Below are 22500 nucleotides of genomic sequence, written 5' to 3' on the forward strand. Positions count from 1 at the left end.
TAGGCTCATTAATTTATGATGAATGTTATTAATTACCTCAGCACCTCAGCAACATCACCACTTGCTCAGGAATGCAAGTCTGACCATGCATAAGAAGTAACCTGATGCTCAAGCAATGCTAGCTTCTCTCATATTTGTGACATTTTAAATTAATATTGCTTTTTTTTTTGTGCTAAATACCTTTGGTGGTACAGAGCAGGCAGCCTTATAAAAACAAATTATGCTAACTTCTCCCTAGCCATGATTGTTAGTATTATTGGTCAAGGTAAAATCTATATACCGTATAATCAATCCTTATATAGGAAAAATGGAAGATATTTCACAGTAATAAGACTTTGTTCTGTGCTGTGCAAACACAGAAAAATCCCCAGTGTGCTATTATACCTCACAGCTGACACATGTCCAGCTGAACTCAAACAAATGAGAGTTGGGGATGTTAATTTAAATGCAGTGAACAGAAGATGAAGCTTTGCTCACTAATAGCCTTTTTTCTTTTACATTAGTTCACAAGAAACCCAATTCATCTTCAAATATGTGGTGCAATAAAAGTGCTTTGAACTTTTAATTAAAATAGTTGGAGCCTGAAAACATAAAAAAAAAATCTAAAAAAGACATAAAAAGGAGAAAAAAAAATTACTGGAGAAAATTTGAATGGCTGCAGATATACTCACTGTCCACGTGAAGTGTGGACCAGGAGTGTGACCAGTGTGGACGTGGCTGGGCACACACAGTTCAGAGCCAACATGGCATACTTGAACTCCTCTTCACACACTACGTGATCTAATACACAAACCATACACACAACATTTAGACATTCTTCAGTGTGTAACTGCTAATAAATGATGACAACTTTGAAGGACAGAAATACTCACCAGCAAACTTCACATGGAATTTATTCTCAGGTTTAAGGATCTGTACATAAAGAGGACAGTTTGGAGCGAAGTCCTTTACTGCCCAGGCTCTTAGAATAGTTTGATGGTCCTAAAGGCCAAAAAAAGGACAATCATAACATTGTGTTTTTATAAACACCACATTTTGTAGATCATAATCTAATAATGATGTCTGGTAATAACCTATAAACCTTAAATTGCATGCTTTAGACATGCTTTATAAAACCCACCAAGAGGATATTTTCGCACTTATTAACACAATAGAAGTATAATTGACCCAGTCAGAACTAGAGATGCTCCCTGGGCCCCACTTTGATAGCACTAAAAGCAACAAAATTCATAATGTTATAATGATAATGTTAATACTATTATAAAATAGTTTTTACTGTAATACCCTCAAAGTTTGGATTTAATATAAACATACTATTAACTAATGTATGTATGTGTCTATCTGGTTGGAAAATATGAAAATATAACTAGAGGTATTGGCATTTTATGACATGTAACAGGACTGGCAGAAAGAAGCAAAATAATGCAGTGGGTTAATGATAAATTGTTATAAATAGTCACATGGAGTCACAGACTGCTAGACCTTTAATGAATTGTTACAAATATAGGCTAATAAAACAAATGCAACAAAATGCAAGTTTACATACATTTTTACAAAGATTATTTATGATTGGTTATTGAGCAGTTATTCATACAGCAGAGCTCTCTGTGTGTGTGTGTGTGTGTGTGTGTGTGTGTGTGTGTGTGTGTGTGTGTGTGTGTGTGTGTGTGTGTGTGTGTGGTAATGATTAGAAGTGTGATTACAGCTGCAGTGCGGTCCACTTCATTCCTGCTGCTGAGGATAAAACAAGCTTCTGCATCATCCATCCTGCAGAAAAACAACACGAGCATTATCTGCCTCATTATGCAACAAATTCACACAAGTAAAAAATAAAATATCACCTTTATTACTGTATGTATTCAAGAAGAAAGTAAGACAGTAGGAAGTGCTTTCATAGGTCAGAACATGATTTAGTGAAAAGGTTCTAAATTTCTTTTCCTATACAGAAACATCCTGGAGTGTATTATTCCTTTTTATATCACAGTATAACATATTTTCAAAACAGTAAATGACTAGACATATACCTTTTACCCTTTTTCACTCCCTCATAGTCTATTGCAGGGCATCATGCACACAAATTCACACATTCCTTCACACCTAGAGGCACATTATCAAAGCCAATTTGCATCTTGGCATGTTTCAATATGTATTAGGAAACCAGAGAACGCCCCAAAAAAACAATGTTGAAAAAGGGAGACCATGCAAATCTCCACACAGACATTAAAATGATACAAGAAAAAATTATTCATTTATACAATATATACAATTATTATTGTGTTGTGCATAAAACACTGGACCCCCTTAACTAGCCTCTCTTCTTTACATAAAAAAACTAACAAAAAAACCCATAAAAACTCTGCCTTAGAGACTTTGCCTTGGCAGAAAGCCAAAAAGAAGAACTTGATCTTGATCTTAACATTGCAGGAGGCTGACATGGAGACTTAGATATCTCACAGAAAACTTCACCATATCAACAAAAATAAGCACTTTAATATGAAGCTGCTGTTTGCCCGGCAGCCAGATCTAATTCTTCTGGCCCTCTTCTGGCCACTTAGATTAAAAAATTCACCAGCTTTGGGGAATAATCATAATTAATCTGATCAGATAATATTTATCAATAATCAGTCATTCAGTATAACTGTTAATAATCTGCATCCAGTCCAATTACAAAGGCGTGTCTGAGAAAACAGTGATAAAAAATAAAACACCTTTAGAGCTAATGTGTCTCACACCCTGTTTTATCTCTCGAGGGCTGAAAAGAAGCGGCGTGACACAGCTGTTAAGTCTCCTGTGTCCTATTTAATGCAGTGTCTGTCAGAACAAGTGGTATTACCAAGATTAAGTGTGATTGAAAAATACTGAGACAAACTCCACCAACATTATTCTCACTTCACCCATCAGGACAGTGACAGGATGTCTGTCGATTGGTCGCCATTCCAAATTGAATGTATTGATCTTGCTGAGCAAAGGTTTCTCACTTTCTCAAACATACAGTACAGCATGCATGTCAATAAAAAATTCTCATGCTCAGAAATAAAAAAAGGAAAAGGCCTTTCGGGATTTGTGAAATGGATACATCTATTATACTGACAGAAATACGGTTGCTTTTTGTATTTGGTAAAACTTGAAAAATAAATCAATTTACAGGCTCATGTGTTTACTAATTTGTCGGCTATTCTTATTACGTTTAAAGTTGATAAAGAAGTATAGAGAAGTCAGAAGGAGTTGCATTGTGTGTTTGTGGATTTAGAGAAAGCGTACGACAGGGTGGTGAGAGGAGTTGTGGTATTGTATGAGGAAGTCTGGTGTGTCAGAGAAATATGTGAAGGTCTTGCAGTACATGTATGGGGACAGTGTGACAGAAGTGAAGTGTGCAGTAGGAATGACAGACTGGTTCAAGGTGGAGGATGGACTGCATCAAGTATCGGCTTTGAGCCCTTTCCTGTTTGCAGTGGTGATGGACAGGTTGATGGAAGAGGTCAGACAGGAGTCTCCATGGACTATGATGTTTGTGGATAATATTTTGATTTGTGGTAAGAGTAGGGAGCAGGTTGAGAAGAGCCTGGAGAGGTGGAGGAATGAAAGTCAGTAGGAGTAAGACACAGTACATGCATGTGAACGAGAGGGAGGGCAGTGGAGTGGTGTGGTTGCAGGGAGAAGAGGTGGAGAAGGTGGAGGAGTTTAGGTACCTGAGGTCAACAGTGCAAAGTAATGGAGAGTGTTTTAGAAAAGTGAAGAAAAGAGTGCAGGCAGGGTGGAGTGAGTGGAGAAGAGTGGCAGGAGTGATTTGAAATAGCAGGATATATGCAAGAGTTAAAGGGAAAGTTGATAGGACTGTTGTGAGAAGTGAGATGTTGTATGGTTTAGAGACAGTGGCATTGAGCAAAAGACAGGAGGTGGAGCTGGAGGTAGCAGAGCTGAAGATGTTGAGGTTTTCGTTGAGAGTGACGACGATGAACAGGATTAGAAATGAGTTTATTAGAGGGACAGCGCATGTAGGACATTTTGGAGACAAGATGAGGGAGGCGAGATTGAGATGGTTTGGACATGTGCAGTGGAGGGACATGGGGTATATTGGTAGAAGAATGCTGAGAATGGAGCCATAAGGAAGGAGGAAAAGAGGAAGATTAATGAAGGTTTATGGATGTGGTGAGGGAAGACATGCAGGTAGTTGGTTTAAAAGAGGCAGATGTAGAGGGCAGAGGGGTATGGAGACAAATGATCCGCTGTGGCGACCCCTAACGAGAGCAGCCGAAAGAAGAAGAAGAAGATTCTTATTACAATTAATCCATCAGGGTATTTGGAGATTTGTTTCCTAGTCATTTGGTTACCACTCTTTGAACAAACATTTCTTATATATATTCCTCAATATATGTCAGGAAATAGCTCCAGTACTTGAAAAATACTGTAGCCAAAAATGTCTCTAGTGTTTTAAACATTCTTAGCAAATATTTTATCCCATCACATGCACTTATGTAAATTATTCAGATGAAAACAACTCATCAGATCGGAAACAGGCTACAGGGTTCGCATTATTAGTGTAAATAGAGAAGTTTCACAGACTTTCATGTTTTTTTATTTATTTGCATACCTGTCAAGTCTCGGTTTTCCCACGAGACTCCTTTTTAGTTTTTGAAGTGTCACAGTTGTGAACACAAATTTCTTTTACACTCAAAACATACCTATTAAGCTTCCCCCACGCGTACCTGGACAATTCCAGCCGAGGTAAAGCTTACTTTAGGCACAGACTAAAGCCTAAACAATGAATGCTAATGAGCAACAGGCAGCTAAACAGAGAGGATACATATCCACCATGTTCTACTGTATAAAAATGTCAAAACTGGAGATACAATATGCATTTTGTAAAGTGTGTATAGTAGATGTGATGTAAGGATTGTACCACCGGGGAGTTCACTGCTAAAATGGAAATTAAAAAACAAGTGTCACAATTCTGTGTTAACCAAACACAAACACAGACAGATTTCTGTTTTTTTGAGGTTTTCTGTTGTTTCGTGACAACGGATCCTTTTAAAAACAAGTCTAGAGTGACATTTACAATAAAAGGAGAAAAAAAAAACAAGTCAAGCCTTTTTCTTAGGCATTTGGCAGAACATCAACCACCTTAATGCATATTTTCTTTAGAGGCTCATTGACAGACTATTTGGCCTGATAATCAAAAGTTAATCTTCTTCTTCTTCTTTCGGCTGCTCCCATTAGGGGTCGCCACAGCGGATCATCCGTCTCCATACCACCCTGTCCTCTATATCTGCCTCTTTTACACCAACTACCTGCATGTCTTCCCTCACCACATCCATGAACCTCCTCCTTGGCCTTCCTCTTTTCCTCCTACCTGGTGGCTCCATCTTCAGCATTTTTCTACCAATATAATTCATGTCCCTCCTCTGCACATGTCCAAACCATCTCAATCTCGCCTCCCTCACCTTGTCACCAAAACATCCTACATGTGCTGTCCCTCTAATAAACTCATTTCTAATCTTGTCCATCTTCGTCACTCCCAACGAAAACCTCAACATCTTCAGCTCTGCTACCTCCAGCTCCACCTCCTGTCTTTTACTCAATGCCACTGTCTCTAATCCATACAACATCGCAGGTCTCACCACAGTCCTATAAACTTTCCCTTTCATTCTTGCAGATACTCTTCTATCACAAATCACTCCTGTCACTCTTCTCCACCCACTCCACCCTGCCTGCACTCTTTTCTTTACTTCCCTAACACACTCTCCATTACTTTGCACTGTTGACCCCAGGTACCTGAACTCCTCCACCTTCTCCACCTCTTCTCCCTGCAACCGCATCACTCCACTGCCCTCCCTCTCATTCACACACATGTACTCTGTCTTACTCCTACTGACTTTCATTCCCCTTCTCTCCAGCGCATATCTCCACCTCTCCAGGCTCTTCTCAACCTGCTCTCTACTCTTACCACAAATCACAATATCATCTGCAAACATCATAGTCCAGGGAGACTCCTGTCTGACCTCGTCCGTCAACCTGTCCATCACCACTGCAAACAGGAAAGGGCTCAGGGCCGATCCTTGATGCAGTCCAACCTTCACCCTGAACCAGTCTGTCGTACCTACTGCACACTTTACTGCCGTCACACTGTCCTCATACATGTCCTGCACCACCCTCACATACTTCTCTGACACACCTGACTTACTCATACAATACCACAACTCCTCTCTCGGCACCCTGTCGTACGCTTTCTCTAAATCCACAAATACACAATGCAGCTCCTTCTGTCCGTCTCTATACTTCTCCATCAACATCCTCAAAGCAAATAAGGCATCTGTGGTGCTCTTCCTCGGCATGAAACCATACTGTTGCTCACAGATGGTCACCTCTTCTCTCAGCCTGGCTTCCACTACTCTTTCCCATAACTTCATGGTGTGACTGATCAACTTAATCTGCAGGTCTGCACATCTCCCTTATGCTTAAAGATCGGTACCAGCACACTCCTTCTCCATTCCTCAGGCATCCTCTCCCCTTCCAGAATCCTGTTAAACAATCTGGTTAAAAACTCCACTGCCATCTCTCCTAAACATCTCCACGCTTCTACCGGTATGTCATCTGGTCCAACCGACTTTCCATTCTTCATCCTCTTAATCGCTGCTCTCACTTCCTCCTTACTAATCCTATCTACATCCTGCTTCACCAACTCCACATCCTCCAACCTTCTCTCTCTCTGATTTTCCTCATTCATCAGCTGCTCAAAATACTCCCTCCATCTTCTCAACACACTCTCCTCACTAGTCAACACATTTCCCTCTCCATCCTTTATTGCTCTAACTTGCAGTACATCCTTCCCAGCTCGGTCCCTCTGCTTGGCCAATCGGTATAAATCCTTTTCTCCTTCCTTAGTGTCCAACCTCTTATACAGTTCCTCATATGCCTTTTCCTTGGCTTTCGCCACATCCCTTTTAACCTGCTGCCGCATCTCCTTGTACTCCTGCCTACTTTTCTCATCACTCTGTCGATCCCACTTCTGTTTTGCCAATCTCTTTCCCCTAATGCTCTCCTGCACTTCCTCATTCCACCACCACGTCTCCTTGTCTTGCTTTCTATTTCCAGATGTCACACCAAGTACTTTTCTAGCTGCCTCCCTCATCACTCCTGCAGTAGTTGCCCAATCATCCGGCACCTCTTCACCACCACCAAGCCCCTGTCTGACCTCTTCCCTGAACCTCACACTACACTCTTCCTCCTTCAGTTTCCACCATCTTATTCTTTTTTCAAACCTTACTTTCCTCCTCTTCTTCTTCGCCTCCAAAACCATCCTACAGACCACCATCCGATGCTGTCTAGCTACACTGTCCCCCGCCAACACCTTACAGTCTCCAATCTCCTTCAGGTTGCATCTCCTACACAGAAGATAATCCACCTGTGTGCACCTTCCTCCACTCTTATACGTCACCCTATGATCCTCCTTCTTCTTAAAATACGTGTTCACCACTGCCATTTCCATCCTTTTAGCAAAATCTACCACCATCTGCCCTTCCACATTCCTCTCCTTAAAACCATACCTACCCATCACCTCCTCATCACCTCTGTTCCCTTCACCTACATGCCCATTAAAGTCTGCCCCAATCACCAATCGTTCTTTCCTAGGTACACCATCTACCACTTCATCTAATTCACTCCAGAATCTTTCTTTCTCCTCCATCTCACAGCCAACTTGTGGAGCATAGGCACTGATGACATTTATCATCATCCCTTCAACTTCCACCTTCACGATCATCACCCTATCAGAAACTCTCTTCACCTCCACTACACTCTTACTGTACGCTTCCTTCAGAATCACCCCTACACCATTTCTCTTCCCATCCACACCATGATAAAACAGTTTAAACCCACCTCCAATGTTCCTGGCCTTACTCCCTTTCCACTTGGTCTCCTGAACACACAACACATCTACCTTTCTCCTCTCCATCATATCAGCTATCTCTCTCCCTTTACCCGTCATAGTACCAACATTTAAAGTACCAACCAGAACCTCTACTCTCCTACACTGCTCCTTTTCCTGCCGTCTCTGTAGACGCCTTCCTCCTCTCCTTCTCCTCCTTCGGCCAACAGTAGCCCAATTTCCACCGGTACCCTGTCGGCTAACGATACCTGTGGCGGTCGTTGTTAACCCGGGCCTCGACCGATCCGGTATGAAATTCTCATTTGTGATCCGCATATTTGATTTGGCACATGTTTTACGCTGGATGCCCTTCCTAACGCAACCCTCCCCATTTACCCGGGCTTGGGACCGGCACTAAGAGTACACTGGCTTGTGCCCCCCTAATGGCTGGGTTATAATCAAAAGTTAATGACTTGTTTAAAAAAATCAATGGCACCAAATTGAATGTTTAAAGATGACTGGACAAGAGATTGTCTTTAGACATGTCTCATAGGTGTAAGTCTGTGGCGTTGAAAGAGGCAACATATTGCAACATTAGAATGCAAAAATACCCACTTCAAATTTTGATATTTCCAGCCATAAAATAATCATTACAAATTAAGCACTAAATGGTAGCCATTTAAACTCTTTGAGTTGCTTTTAAAGATTTTTCTAAGCAAGGAAATCGAAGCATTTGTAGTCGAATAACTCTGCTTCATTACAGCAAATAAAAGTGTGGCTTTAAAGACTAACACTAGAGTGTCAGGGATCATGTTGCAGCATGACAATGCTCCTGTGAGATCTACTTGTACTGGATGTAATGGCCTTTCTAAAATATTTCTGGCCACAGGCCAAATAATCCATTTGCAAACACCTATTAGACTTAGACTTTTCATTTTCCAAAGTGTCAAATTGGCACTCGGATGGAGTTCACAGGTCAGCGGTGTACATAAACACTCCGAATGGAAACAGTGACTTTATAAACATTCTGTCTAAGCCAGCAAAGCAGCTACATGAAAAAAGCCACATAAAAGGAAGACAATAAGGTTAATAATACCTTTTAAGTAAATGCCACTACCTCATGTCTTGTCTTCTGAATGCAAAATCATTTTTAATAACCTCAGCAAGTGCCTAACATGAGAACACCTGAGACCTTCATCGTTTAGAAGACAAATCTGCCCATTAATGACTTTAAAACTAATTATGACACAAGAGAATATTGGGTTTTTTAATTCTGATGTTACACTGAAGAAAACTGCAGGGCCTAAAATGCAGTATAATTTAATGGTCTCTCTTGATATACTGCATTTTAAAATCTAAAGGCAAATTCTGAAGCCTCGAGTCGAGTACAAAATGTACTAGAAAAACTTTGATTCAAAAGCAAAGAATTACCAGGTTTGTCTGTCACAAATTTAAAAAGAATGATTAAGAACAGTTTTCCAAACTTTTATATGGCACAGATTAAACGTATAACATTGATGGGAAATTTGCTAAATCTGGAATATTTCAAATGGAATATAAGCAAGTATATAAGTGAGTCTCACTTGGCTCTCATTAGGTCCTGATCCTTAAGTGCAGAGCCCTGCAGGTAGATGACTCTCTGAGACCATAGAGGAATCTGCAGGACTCGTCGCACTTGGATGTCCATCTCTGTGGGGCAGAGAATGACCACGTAATAATCCTGCAAAAGCAAACAAACAGAAAAATGCATGTTTAGGTATGGTAGAGAAATGTATAATATACAGATTCATATCTGATCAAGAGTTTACAGTACACACATTATCATTGTGTCATTCATACACAATCTGTTATTAATCTGTTAGAATAACAAAATTTTAGCCACATGCCTGAACTGCTGGTTAAATTTAAAAAAAATCACATTTTTAAAAAAGACTGGAACAAATAGAAGAATAATCCCCATTTAAACTGTAATGACAGAAATCCATAGTGAAAGTTTTAGGATAAAAATCTGAAATACAGGGAGTTTTTTTTTTTTTTTTTTTTTTTATTTAAGTTTTTTTTAAATCCGACTGAAGCGACCTGTGGCAATATGACTATATTATGAAGATAATACAGTGTGTCCAAATGTAATATATTTTATTTGGAAATAAATGTGTGGCCCATTTTATATCTTTTATAACATTTATGAATGTCTGACACATTAGAATGACTACAACATGTTGTGCCAAAATTCATGTTTCGTGTATACTTCATATGTGGAATATTATTGCCATATTAAATATATACAGTTAATATGTTACAATGAATGACTTCATTGTTTCATTCCTGTAAAATCCATGAAAAGTATTTTTCATCTTGAGTCCTGGATTTTAAGAAACATAAAAAAAGCATGTAAGTATATAAACATATACAAATTACTTTACTAACTGGACAACTCAAATTAGTAAATAAAAAAATGACCAAAAGCTAAAAAAAAAAAAATCATAATATAACGTTCTGAAAAGCTCAAATTGGTAAATGTGATGGTTGCAAACACAAGCTCTACTACACTGCATCATTTCTGTGGCATGTTGTGCTGATTTTTAAGACTTAAGGCAAAAAATATTTTGGTGTGTTAGCAACACATTAATAGTTTTAAAACTGTAAAAGAGTGTATTTGTGTGATGTACTATCAAGGATATAGCTCTGAACATTTATCATGTTGCTTATAATGTTATTAGTTTACTAATATGTTTTACAGCTGGGAAGAAAAGAATGTTGTGTATTTATTATAAGGTAACTTCATGGAGCTTATGGTCTAACAGGTTCTAAAAGAGTCTTAACTGAACATAAAAGTACACTACCTTCAATGTGCCAAGTTAAATAGGAATACTAAATCGACAGAAACCAGCCCTTGTGACAAGCAATTGTTCTCTTTTGGAATCAATGTTCCATTCACAGACTCCCATTCTTCTCATTTTCCCATTGTTATGGTATTGCTGATACTAATTGCTGTTCCACACAGCCATATGAATTTGAATTTGATTAAGAAATCATAAAGAAGAAAAGTATGCCAAGTTTTGGGTGCATCTCAAATACTAATTCAAACAGGAACATGATACCTACAGTTTTACTGTATTTGCTTTATAATAGTGGGCCTTAAATACCAGTCATTACAGGCAGACTGGTAAGAGCCAGCACACTGCAGCTACACAATATAAAAATGTGCATACCACACAATCTCAGAGAAGCATCATTAATACCATCTTTATCTTGATCCCTGACACAGAGCTCTACTGTCTCATTGAAACACATTTCCTTTAAGTGACTCGTTAATACAAAATAATGACACTTCTTTATGAGCCACAGATTACAAAAGTTTTCGCTATAACGATCCTTTGAGAAAAAAGCTATTAGTGAACTACATGCAAATTATGATGAAGAGAATACATTAAGTAGATTATGTAAAAAACCCAAATGAACAGTGGAGAAAAAAATACAATTAAATCATTTTTTTATTTTATTTAATCTAATAGAAACAGTACTATTGCATTCTAATAACTTTTTTTTAAATCTCTTTTGCTATACATTACTGACATTATACAGTACAGCCGAGACAAATATAATGTTGAGTGTCAGCGGTGGGTTTGTTTGCTTTACCTGCAGCCTGGGATGCGCATAAAACTCATTGAGGAAGTCCATGAGGAGATCAATCTTGAGCGAACTGACACAAAGCACCACATGTTTTTCGGTCTGAGCTCGATGTCTGCTGTAGTTTCCACCTGATTTCTGCCTCTCCATCCACAGATATGCGAGCTCCTCAAACTGTACAGAGGACAACAATAGGCATCAACACCAAATGAAGCCGCAATGTCCTACTCATATTACAGTAAAACAACAGTTTCTGATGTTTCAGGTACTGTGATTTTCACTTAACCTTGTCTATAATCAAAACAATATCAAATATAAAATTCCAGAAACATTTTAAATATTCATTATTTAATTTGTGCACTATTCTGAGCAATCTTTGGAATCTTATAAAGTTACATCATGCACATTTATTATTCTTATATCCAGTAAATCCACTCTGTATATGCTACACAGCTATTAGTCACTTAGTAGCCATGCCAGTAATCAGCTAAATTCAGCTAAATAACCCAAATTTTGCTAAATAATAGCCTCAAAATAAAATAGTAGTGATTCTGTTGTGGTTCAAAGAAGCAGATAATAATCTTATTGTTAGGTGTCCATACAGTGTATTTAATATATATTATTCACTATCTGTACTTTCTGGCATCTGATGGAGGGCTTGGAGTTACAGTATTCACACATGGATGCGGGGTTCCTGTTGTATAGATCTTTTATTACAGCACATGAACAATTACCACACTTTAACCCCAACTGCATGTGCATTTACATTTACAGACACCCTTATCCAGAGCGACCAACAAAATGCTTAGAAGTCTCTATTAATGAAAAAAATCAGCACTGGTTCTCTATGTGCATGTGTAATGGTCTTACTTGTAATGGCAGTACTACAAGCGCCACACAGATCATGATGACCACCAGTAGCTGAGATGGCCAGATTTTTGGTGTGACGTCTCCGTAGCCCACAGTGGAGAAGGTGACAATGCAGAAATAGAGCGAATCAAACAGAGAAAGATTCTTCCCAGCTCGTTCAAGGTGTTGAATTCCACAGGCACTACGTTTTTTTAAACGAAGCAAAACAAAAAATAAAACGTACCACCTAAAATGATTGCATTTATAATTTTAGTCGATAGTAAAAAAATGCAAAAAAAACCTTAAAACTTTAACATCTTCCAGAGGAAGGAAAGATATCCCCATTCCATCACAAAAATGGTTTTATTTTAAAATTCTTATATTTATATTCACAGGAATTGTGTGAAAATCCTAAGTGCAGCATTTTTGATGCATTGTTTTTAAGGTGAAGGTGATAAAAATGGTAAATGTATGTTAGTATTGGGTTTGTGAGTACAAGCAATATTACAGCTTGAAATATAAAAGCCAATAGTGTTCTAATATGCAAATGAAGAAAAAGGGGTGGACATGTAGAGCTGGGAAGTTTTCCAAATTTGCATATTCATGCACTCACTTGAAGAGTGTGAAATGTGTAGGCGCTAATGTGCCTCTTGTCTAATGCAATATTCATGGAAACATCAATCAATGTATTATTTAACAGAGAAAAGGGGCGTGGTTTGGCGGAAGTCTACATCCTCAGGGACGCGTCTGGGAGACAAACTAATGACTAATGTGGCGTGCATGAGCCCTGATTACCCTATGAACATGAATATAGTCTTGCTTTTTTTTTTGTAAGCAATTTGCTATCTAAAAAGTGAAAAGAAAATTTTTTTTTTTACTTTTACCTTACTGTCTGTGCACCATATCTCACCCAGGGCGTGCTGTGCTCTCTGTCACTGTTACAATATGTAGTTATTATCTGAGAGGAATGTAGGGTAACCAAATGTATATGATGTAATGCACAACATTTTTGTCCTTAGACCAACATTGAGATAATGTCCCACATATTGACTGTAGACACAATTTTTATTGAATGTTTTTTCCCATGTTTTTATGATAATATTTCATTAAACTATAACGTTCTTTCGGCTTCTCCCATTAGGGGTCGCCACAGCGGATCATCCTTATCCCCATTATTCAACCCTAATGGCTGGGTTCGGTTCCCTGAACAGGGATCGAACCTGGGCTGCAGCGGTGACCTAACCACTAGACCACCAGGGAACCTATTAAATTATAAACTGAAATAGACTGGAAATGTTGGGTCATCAGCAATGTAGCAAATGTCCCTATGGAACAAATCTGACATTCAAACAATTGCTGTGAAAAAAGTTTTAAAGCGTTTTTTAATAAAGAGTCGTGTCAGCTGTCACTTAAACCGAGCCCATGCCAGGTTACAGCATACAAATCATTTTTCTAAACGTATAATTACATTAGCCTAATCAGCTTTAAAAGGAAAACATGAACATGAAGATTCTGGAACTGAGTAGACTCTATGGGACAAACTTTTTTTTTTCTTCTATGCATTGATGCTTCTTTTTGTTGCATTTATGGCATTTGGCAGATGCTCCTATACAGAGTGACACATTTATTATTATTTATTCATACATCTGAGCAGCTATGGGATTAAGGGCCTTGCTCAGGGGCCCAGGGATTTCAGCCTGGTGTGGTTGGGATTTAAGATCTCAACCTATGGATCCAAAGTCCAATGTCTTAATCACTGAGCTACCACCTCCCACCTCCCCATTTAGATTAAATTGTGGGATTCTCAGTGTCAAAAATATGTCCCACATTATCTTATACCAACTAACTACTTGTCTCTAGAGGAATGTAATTGTGAGGTTCACAGTTCTTACCCAGTAAAGACCAGGCAAAGCAGCGTGCAGATGAGGATGAGCACCTGGTTAAACATGGCAGAGTGTGTACGCTGGATAGCACGGTGAAGATCATTCTGCAGCGAAGAAACAGCATGATAACAGTGTTGCCAATATAAATCTTGACTAGAAACTTGATACTGATCATTGATACATGATCTATCTATACAAGGGGAATTTAACTAAATTTAAAAAGGCACACATAACATTTTCAGGTTAAGTGACTGAATAATGACAACAGTTAACATTTAATATTCAAACACTGCACATTAGTATATGACCGTAAATAAAACAATTAGAAGTGGTTCTAAAATGCATTATTCGGCACCAGCATTCCAAACTAACTTTTTTTGACTAACAGGAAAGATTCTAGAACAGAAGAGTGCATTGTTGTTGTTTTTTTTTATTACATCCAAGCCGACATTCACAGGTATTATTGTCTTACAAATGGAGGTGGTTTAATTTCCATATAATCATTTAAACAAAAATTAATTGAAACCATAATGACTCTGACCATGGTAAAGCACTTCCTGCAGATGAGTAACATTCACGTTTACATGCATGGCATTTGGAGGCTTTTATACAGAGCAACTTAAAATTATCTTATTTATAAACAACGCAGTTGAGGGTTAAGGGACTTGCTCAAGGGCCCAGCAGCGGCAGCTTGGTGGTGCTGTGATTTGAACTCATGACCTTCTGATATGAAGCTCATCATTTCAAATACTGAGCTCCTACTTCTATAGCACCTTATAAACTTTAACACATCTGTACATTTCTATGCTTGTTTCTAAATAGCAATTTATTTATTTATTTATTTATTTATTTGCAGTACACAACCAAAGCTGCCACATGTGTTATGTAGAGTACATGCAAATTCATTGTCCTGCAGATCTAATCTGTCTTTAATAATTATTTTTGCCTTTTAATTTTAAGAAAGTTAGTCAATTAATCAGATTATAAAGGTGAATAAAATAATAATAACAAAGAAAACTTTTTAGACTTCTGTACTTCTGTTTATTCATATAAGTCTGTGATCTGAGCTGCCTTCAGCTAAATAATTTACATAAACTCACATAGCTGCATAAGACACAACAGAGGATTTGCTACAGAAACAACTCTAGTTCATATTTAGAAACATAAAGTCTGTGAAATGCAGGCAGATTTTCATTCACTTATGAGCTCTGCTACAGTAATTTATTTTGTCAGTTGATGTCCCCTGGCCTACACCATATCAACATCTGCACAACAGAAGGTATCATGATATAACAGTAATAATAATAATAATAATAATAATTTAAAAATGCTCCTTGTTTTGTTTATTATTTTATGAATGCTATGGAAAGCTGCAAATGTATTACAGTGGAACCCGGTTATCTCGACCTCGGTTACCTCGACAACCCTATTAAGTCGACGTTTTTGAAGTGGAACCGCCAAATTCTCGCTTTTTCTAAGCATTTTTTATCGGTTATGTCGACTTTTTTATGTCGCTGAACCCTGATATCTCGAGCACAAGGGGGGAAAAATTTGCCATTTAACGTCGGTTATCTCGGTGCAGCCGCAGAAGAACTCGCGGAAGTGACGAAAAAAAATCAAGCCTTACAGATGCTCCAGGTGTTGTATTGTATACTGGTGAATCTCTGCTGTTAGTTAGTGCACACATGCCTTTTGTTGTTAAATGTTATGCGATGGACGGGAGGCGAGGCCGCGCTTGGTAGGAACGTGGGATGAGCAGCAAAAGCATAGAATAAACACCGGCAGGATCGGGGGGGAATCCGCGATGCACTTTGGGAAGAAAAGAGCAGCCGGTGAGAGAATGCCGGTGGGAAGACACGTACCGGGATACGCATGAGCGATAACAACAACCGCCGTGAACCAACATATACCAACAATAACGGACGGTAAAAGTGTGGAAGTTTAAATAGGAGCTGGTGATGATGATAAACGAGCACCATATGTGCCCGATTGAAGCCGGGAGCTTCAGAGAAAGCGGCCGAGAAAACACCTGACACGCCGAAGGGGGCCGAAGGGGGCGTGGCAGGTGGATTCCTGACAGATAAACATGTACTGTATGTATTTTTATAGCATGCCTTCATCAAACAAATCGCGGCAACGCTGTTGTGTAAAAAAAACCTCCAAAAACACGTGCATGCACATTCTCATTTATAAACGCACATCATGTACATAAAGAAATTTCAAGCACGTTGATATACTGCCGCCATTTTGATTTTCGTTTATCTCGATCATCGGTTATCTTTTTGGCAACCCCCTAGGACATCGACATAACAGGGTTCCACTGTACAATAATTGATCAAATAAATATAATTATCACTCTTTCTTCTGACTTGAAACCAATAGCCATGGAACTGTAACAATTCTTTAATTGGTGAGCCACAATTAGCAAAATCTTTCAGCACCATCTTCTAACTGTGTTGCCAAAAGGGCTTCATATTTGCCGTGTTTGCGAAATTACCTTTTGGCAAAGACAGCAACAAACAGTTTTTCTTGACGGCATTACACAACTCACACGCTCAGTATAATTTGTCTGGTTGATATCTGGTCTATGCCGGTTAGCATAATCCATACTTGTACAATTCAAGATACATACTCCCTGCCAAGTTCTTCTTGGCCGTTTGACCTGACCATCTGCCATCAGAAAGGATCCTGGCACGTTCACAAATTCTGATATTAATAACTCATTGTTAATTCACTATGCTGAATATTATTTTCAGCTTCCTGAACTGCTCTGATTATAGGTGGCATTAAACAGCAATTGATTTTCCACCAGATATGTTTAATTGAATGATTAGTCAATAGCCCATTACTTACGATCATGTTTTCCAGTGCCGACTTGGCAAGCCAGCAGTTAAGGAACACCGGGACAAATATGTTCCTCCATGGGGGCCAAAAGATCTGAAAGCAACAAGACACATTTTGACATAAGAAATGTTTATAGTAGTAGTAATAATAATAATAATAATAATAAGAATAAGAATTTAATTGATTTTCTTTTCAATCAGCATGTAAAAAAAAAAAAAAAAAGGGATTTATATATGTAATAAATAGGTCACTGCTGTCTGGTTTAGTTTTAATCTTTGCTGATAAATGCATTCAATACATAATTATGTTTAAGACTTTAATCTCCCAGGACCTACATTCCTCAGCAGCTCCAGAGCAGCTAGTGACTAATTCAAAGTTGTTAAACATCATTTATGCTTTATAAACGATAGGCTGGGAGCTTACATTTACATCTAATGCATTTGGTAGACACCCTTATCCAGAGCAAAGTACATTTATCTCATCCATACAATGCCTTAGCCCCTAAGCCACCATCTCCCCTGAGCTACCAGGTTAATACTTATGGCTTTTGGCTTATGGCGTTTCAAGAATTTTTTTTAATGTTTAAAATCTTTCAGATTGAATAATAAGTTTTCCACTTACTGTAATTATAAATGGAACTGTATTGATCATCTCAAGGATGAAGGAAATTTGGAAAATCTGCTCAAAAATGTTTCCCTGAAACAAATGAAATAGTAAAACAATTAAGCAAATAATAATTATCCGGGACCGGAATGGTCTGGACCTTACTAATGGAAAACACTCATTCCTTCATTACTAAAGTGCAGACCACTATTATGGATTCCAATTATGCAGTTAGAATAACATAATGGCCAAGGCTAATGTCTTGCTGATTTGAAAGCTTATTACAATTGACCCATAGAGCAGAATATTGCCCACTGTATATTGCCATTGAATATTGCCCACTGTAGCCTGAGCTTCCTGTTCTTGGCTTACAGAAGTGTAATCAACAAACATGTTACAGTCAAAGTCACTGAAATGCATTAATTGAATTAACACTCAATACCGGACACAAATTTTTATTAATTTTGAAGCTTGATGACCAAATTAATTAGAATGGCAATAAAACTAAACTAAACTAAAGTTAAAATTTATAGACAGATGTTTGTGGATACTAAAAATTGGAAGCAGACAAATGTATATAATGTAAAAAGTCTTTGCCTGCTGAAGAGACAGTTTCATTAATTGGAAGTGAGAGGCTTAAACCTGTTCCTGCATGAGAATGCTCCCATGCACAAAGTAACCTCGATTAAGTCATAGTCTACCAAAATCTGAATGGATCATGAATGTCCAGCACAAAGCTTTGTTCTCAAGCAAAATGAACTGGAATTTCATCTGCATTCAGTCAATGTGCAAAACAGTTAACAGCTATATAATGTACACTAGGTTTTTTACAACTAACCAAAATATTGAAACATAATTAAAGTTAAACAGACGCAATGTACACTTATACAAAGCTGATTATTTACACAGAAAACACATTATTTACACATTATCATTAGGGGCTGAACTTATATATATTTTCAATCCCAAGCTTTATGACAAGTTGGCCATTTTATCACTTAAAATCAGTTTCTGAATCATGTTAATATGCACCTCACACAGAGCATGTAGTAGTAAATATCATGGGCTGTTTGTACAATAAGCTACAGCCTAAGTGAACAGAATGCTAATTATCGGAAATTGCAAGCGCATATCAAGTCTTGTTAGTGCTCTGAGAGTATGCCTTCTGCTTGTTTGTGCTACAGTATGAGTGCGTCCATCTGGCACTCAGAGTTCATTTGGATCAAAACTGAAAAGGAAAAGGAGAAGAGCAGAGACCATACCTTGTAACTGAGATATGTCAAGAGCATTGCTTCTAGAAAGCTAATTAAGGCCACGGACACCTAGACCATCGGAAACAGAGAAAAGGAAGTTGTAAATGTTTTGACAATATAGAATTTATTTGATGAACCAATTATTGAATATAGAGAAAACAAATGCTGTTAAATAACACTTTATGCCAACCGGTTTGTACCTGATTCTACCTGTAAGTAGTCAAGAATGCAATGTAAGCCAGAGAGCTATTTACCTGTATAGCCCATACAGGAGTCTTTCTGTTCACCCAGAATATCAATTCCCTGAAAAAAAGAAATAGAAATGAGAAAATAAATGAACAGTTCATGACCTCAGTACTGTAAGATTTTATCTAGTATTTTGCTGAAAAATTTGTAAAACATTTCAGTAAAATATTCAGTGAGCCATACTTTAGTTTCCTGTAGTGTACCTTTTTCTTTACAAACTGGACACACACACACACACACACACACACACACACACACACACACACACACACACACACACACACACACACACACATATATATTGTCTTATGTGGACAAGTAGTTTAGTGACAAAGTGACAGCATTACCCGCCATAATAACAAATCTCACTTATACCCATCAGTGAGAGAATAGTACAAAAGCTAATTCTACAATAAACATACCAAAACGAATAAATAATATAACAAACAAAAAGAAATATAATGGAACTTTAAATAATTGCAGAAAATATTCAACACCTATTCATCTTGCTTCTGTGAATAACAATCAAGTCAGTCAGTGTTATTTAACTACTGGAGTTACTTCAGAAAAGCGTAATGCAATTTATCATAATATCATTATCCAGTTAGTTCCGCTCCATTATTTGCTTCCACTAAGTGCTTATATGTTCTGTAACTGCAGTGGGATGTTTCCAGTGGTGGACAGTAACTGTATATGTAATTTGTTTCTGTACTTAAGTAGTTTTTTCACGTATCTGTACTTTACTCAAGTATTTTCTTTTGGGGAGACTTTAACTGTAACTTTACTACATTTCAAAATCAGATATCTTACTTTTTACTCAACTGCATTTAGGGAAATCAGTCATTCCTTTTTATTTATAAGTGGATGAAAATATTATTACTATTAATGATATAATTTTATTATTAGTGTAGCAAAAGGGTCAAGCGCGCTGAACTCAACCGTCATCAGGGTGTGGAAGGACGGCGCTGAGGCGGCGCTGCAAACGAGGAGGCGTGGCGTCCTTATAAGACACGGCTGGAGCTTAATTCGAGTCGCGGCCCACACTGTCTTCAAGCCTGGCGACGGTTATAAAAGGCTGCCGGGAGGATAATGAGTTGGAGAACCTTGGGCTCCTGACTAATAGCGCCTCGCTGTCTCTCACTACAGGCGGAAAGACAAAGACGGCGGAGCAGGAATTCACGCCGTACCCTCGCAACGCCTCATAAGTGAGGGAGATTCTTCGGCCCTGCGGTAGGAGGACCCTGACCCCTACAAGCCGATGGTGACCGTAGGTGAATCAGCCTGTGCGTGGGGACCTGAGGCATCGGAGCAAAACTTCTTCTCCCGCTCCAGCCTCTCCTCACCTCCTTCCCCGGGCACCAGAACATTATCCCCTTTCTTTTACTTTTATTTCTGGTCCCTAATAAAGACACTTTAACACTGATTTAACTTTCTCGTGTCTGTGTTCAGCCTATATATATATATATATATATATATATATATATATATATATATATATATATATATATATATATATATATATACAGTGAAGAAAATAAGTATTTGAACACCCTGCTATTTTGCAAGTTCTCCCACTTAGAAATCATGGAGGGGTCTGAAATTGTCATCGTAGGTGCATGTCCACTGTGAGAGACATAATCTAAAAATAAAAATCCAGAAATCACAATGTATGATTTTTTAACTATTTATTTGTATGATACAGCTGCAAATAAGTATTTGAACACCTGAGAAAGTCAATGTTAATATTTGGTACAGTAGTCTTTGTTTGCAATTACAGAGGTCAAACGTTTCCTGTAGTTTTTCACCAGGTTTGCACACACTGCAGGAGGGATTTTGGCTCACTCCTCCACACAGATCTTCTCTAGATCAGTCAGGTTTCTGGCTTGTCGCTGAGAAACACGGAGTTTGAGCTCCCTCCAAAGATTCTCTATTGGGTTTAGGTCCGGAGACTGGCTAGGCCATGCCAGAACCTTGATATGCTTCTTACAGAGCCACTCCTTGGTTATCCTGGCTGTGTGCTTCGGGTCATTGTCATGTTGGAAGACCCAGCCTCGACCCATCTTCAATGCTCTAACTGAGGGAAGGAGGTTGTTCCCCAAAATCTCGCAATACATGGCCCCGGTCATCCTCTCCTTAATACAGTGCAGTCGGCCTGTCCCATGTGCAGAAAAACACCCCCAAAGCATGATGCTACCACCCCCATGCTTCACAGTAGGGATGGTGTTCTTGGGATGGTACTCATCATTCTTCTTCCTCCAAACACGTTTAGTGAAATTATGACCCAAAAGTTCTATTTTGGTCTCATCTGACCACATGACTTTCTCCCATGACTCCTCTGGATCATCCAAATGGTCATTGGCAAACTTAAGACGTGCCTGGACATGTGCTGGTTTAAGCAGGGGAACCTTCCGTGCCATGCATGATTTCAAACCATGACGTCTTAGTGTATTACCAACAGTAACCTTGGAAACGGTGGTCCCAGCTCTTTTCAGGTCATTGACTAGCTCCTCCTGTGTAGTTCTGGGCTGATTTCTCACCTTCCTTAGGATCATTGAGACCCCACGAGGTGAGATCTTGCATGGAGCCCCAGTCCGAGGGAGATTGACAGTCATGTTTAGCTTCTTCAATTTTCAAATGATTGCTCGAACAGTGGACTTTTTTTCACCAAGCTGCTTGCCAATTTCCCCGTAGCCCTTTCCAGCCTTGTGGAGGTGTCCAATTTTGTCTCTAGTGTCTTTGGACAGCTCTTTTGTCTTGGCCATGTTAGTAGTTGGATTCTTACTGATTGTATGTGGTGGACATGTGTCTTTATGCAGCTAACAACCTCAAACAGGTGCATCTAATTTAGGATAATAAATGTAGTGGAGGTGGACATTTTAAAGGCAGACTAACAGGTCTTTGAGGGTCAGAATTCTAGCTGATAGACAGGTGTTCAAATACTTATTTGCAGCTGTATCCTACAAATAAATAGTTTAAAAATCATACATTGTGATATCTGGATTTTTTTTTTTAGATTATGTCTCTCACAGTGGGCATGCACCTGCGATGACAATTTCAGACCCCTCCATGATTTCTAAGTGGGAAAACTTGCAAAATAGCAGGGTGTTCAAATACTTATTTTCCTCACTGTATATATATATATATATATAAAATATGAAGTTCTCTTGTGTGATGCCACTCTCTGACACTGCTCTGTGTTTGAAGGTCCTTATATGTTGTGAGACGTTTTATCAAATCGTTTGCCTTGTAGGACGATGTTGTGATTCAAAGTCTGCTTTTTCATCAATAAATAATCTGTTGCCAGTAAAAGAAGATGAAAGAGCCTCTC

General features: G+C 38.5%; 1 protein-coding gene across 7 annotated transcripts in view; it reads right to left on the reverse strand.

Moving 5' to 3' along the window:
* The window catches only part of kcnt1b (potassium sodium-activated channel subfamily T member 1b), a 99868-nt gene that overhangs the window by 20320 nt on the left and 57048 nt on the right, over positions 1-22500 (reverse strand). For all 7 annotated transcript variants that reach the window (XM_083526575.1, XM_083526574.1, XM_083526580.1 and 4 more), the window contains 11 exons: positions 19181-19229; positions 18936-18995; positions 17692-17766; positions 17080-17163; positions 14236-14330; positions 12365-12545; positions 11504-11668; positions 9448-9584; positions 1704-1767; positions 873-981; positions 672-780 (listed from right to left, as the gene is read on the reverse strand). In XM_083526575.1, the coding sequence (XP_083382701.1) occupies positions 672-780; positions 873-981; positions 1704-1767; positions 9448-9584; positions 11504-11668; positions 12365-12545; positions 14236-14330; positions 17080-17163; positions 17692-17766; positions 18936-18995; positions 19181-19229 (1128 nt within the window). The remainder of the gene's footprint in view (positions 1-671; positions 781-872; positions 982-1703; positions 1768-9447; positions 9585-11503; positions 11669-12364; positions 12546-14235; positions 14331-17079; positions 17164-17691; positions 17767-18935; positions 18996-19180; positions 19230-22500) is intronic.

The sequence above is a fragment of the Silurus aristotelis genome (genome assembly GCF_946808225.1).
Source record: "Silurus aristotelis genome assembly, chromosome: 23".
NCBI lineage: Eukaryota > Metazoa > Chordata > Actinopteri > Siluriformes > Siluridae > Silurus > Silurus aristotelis.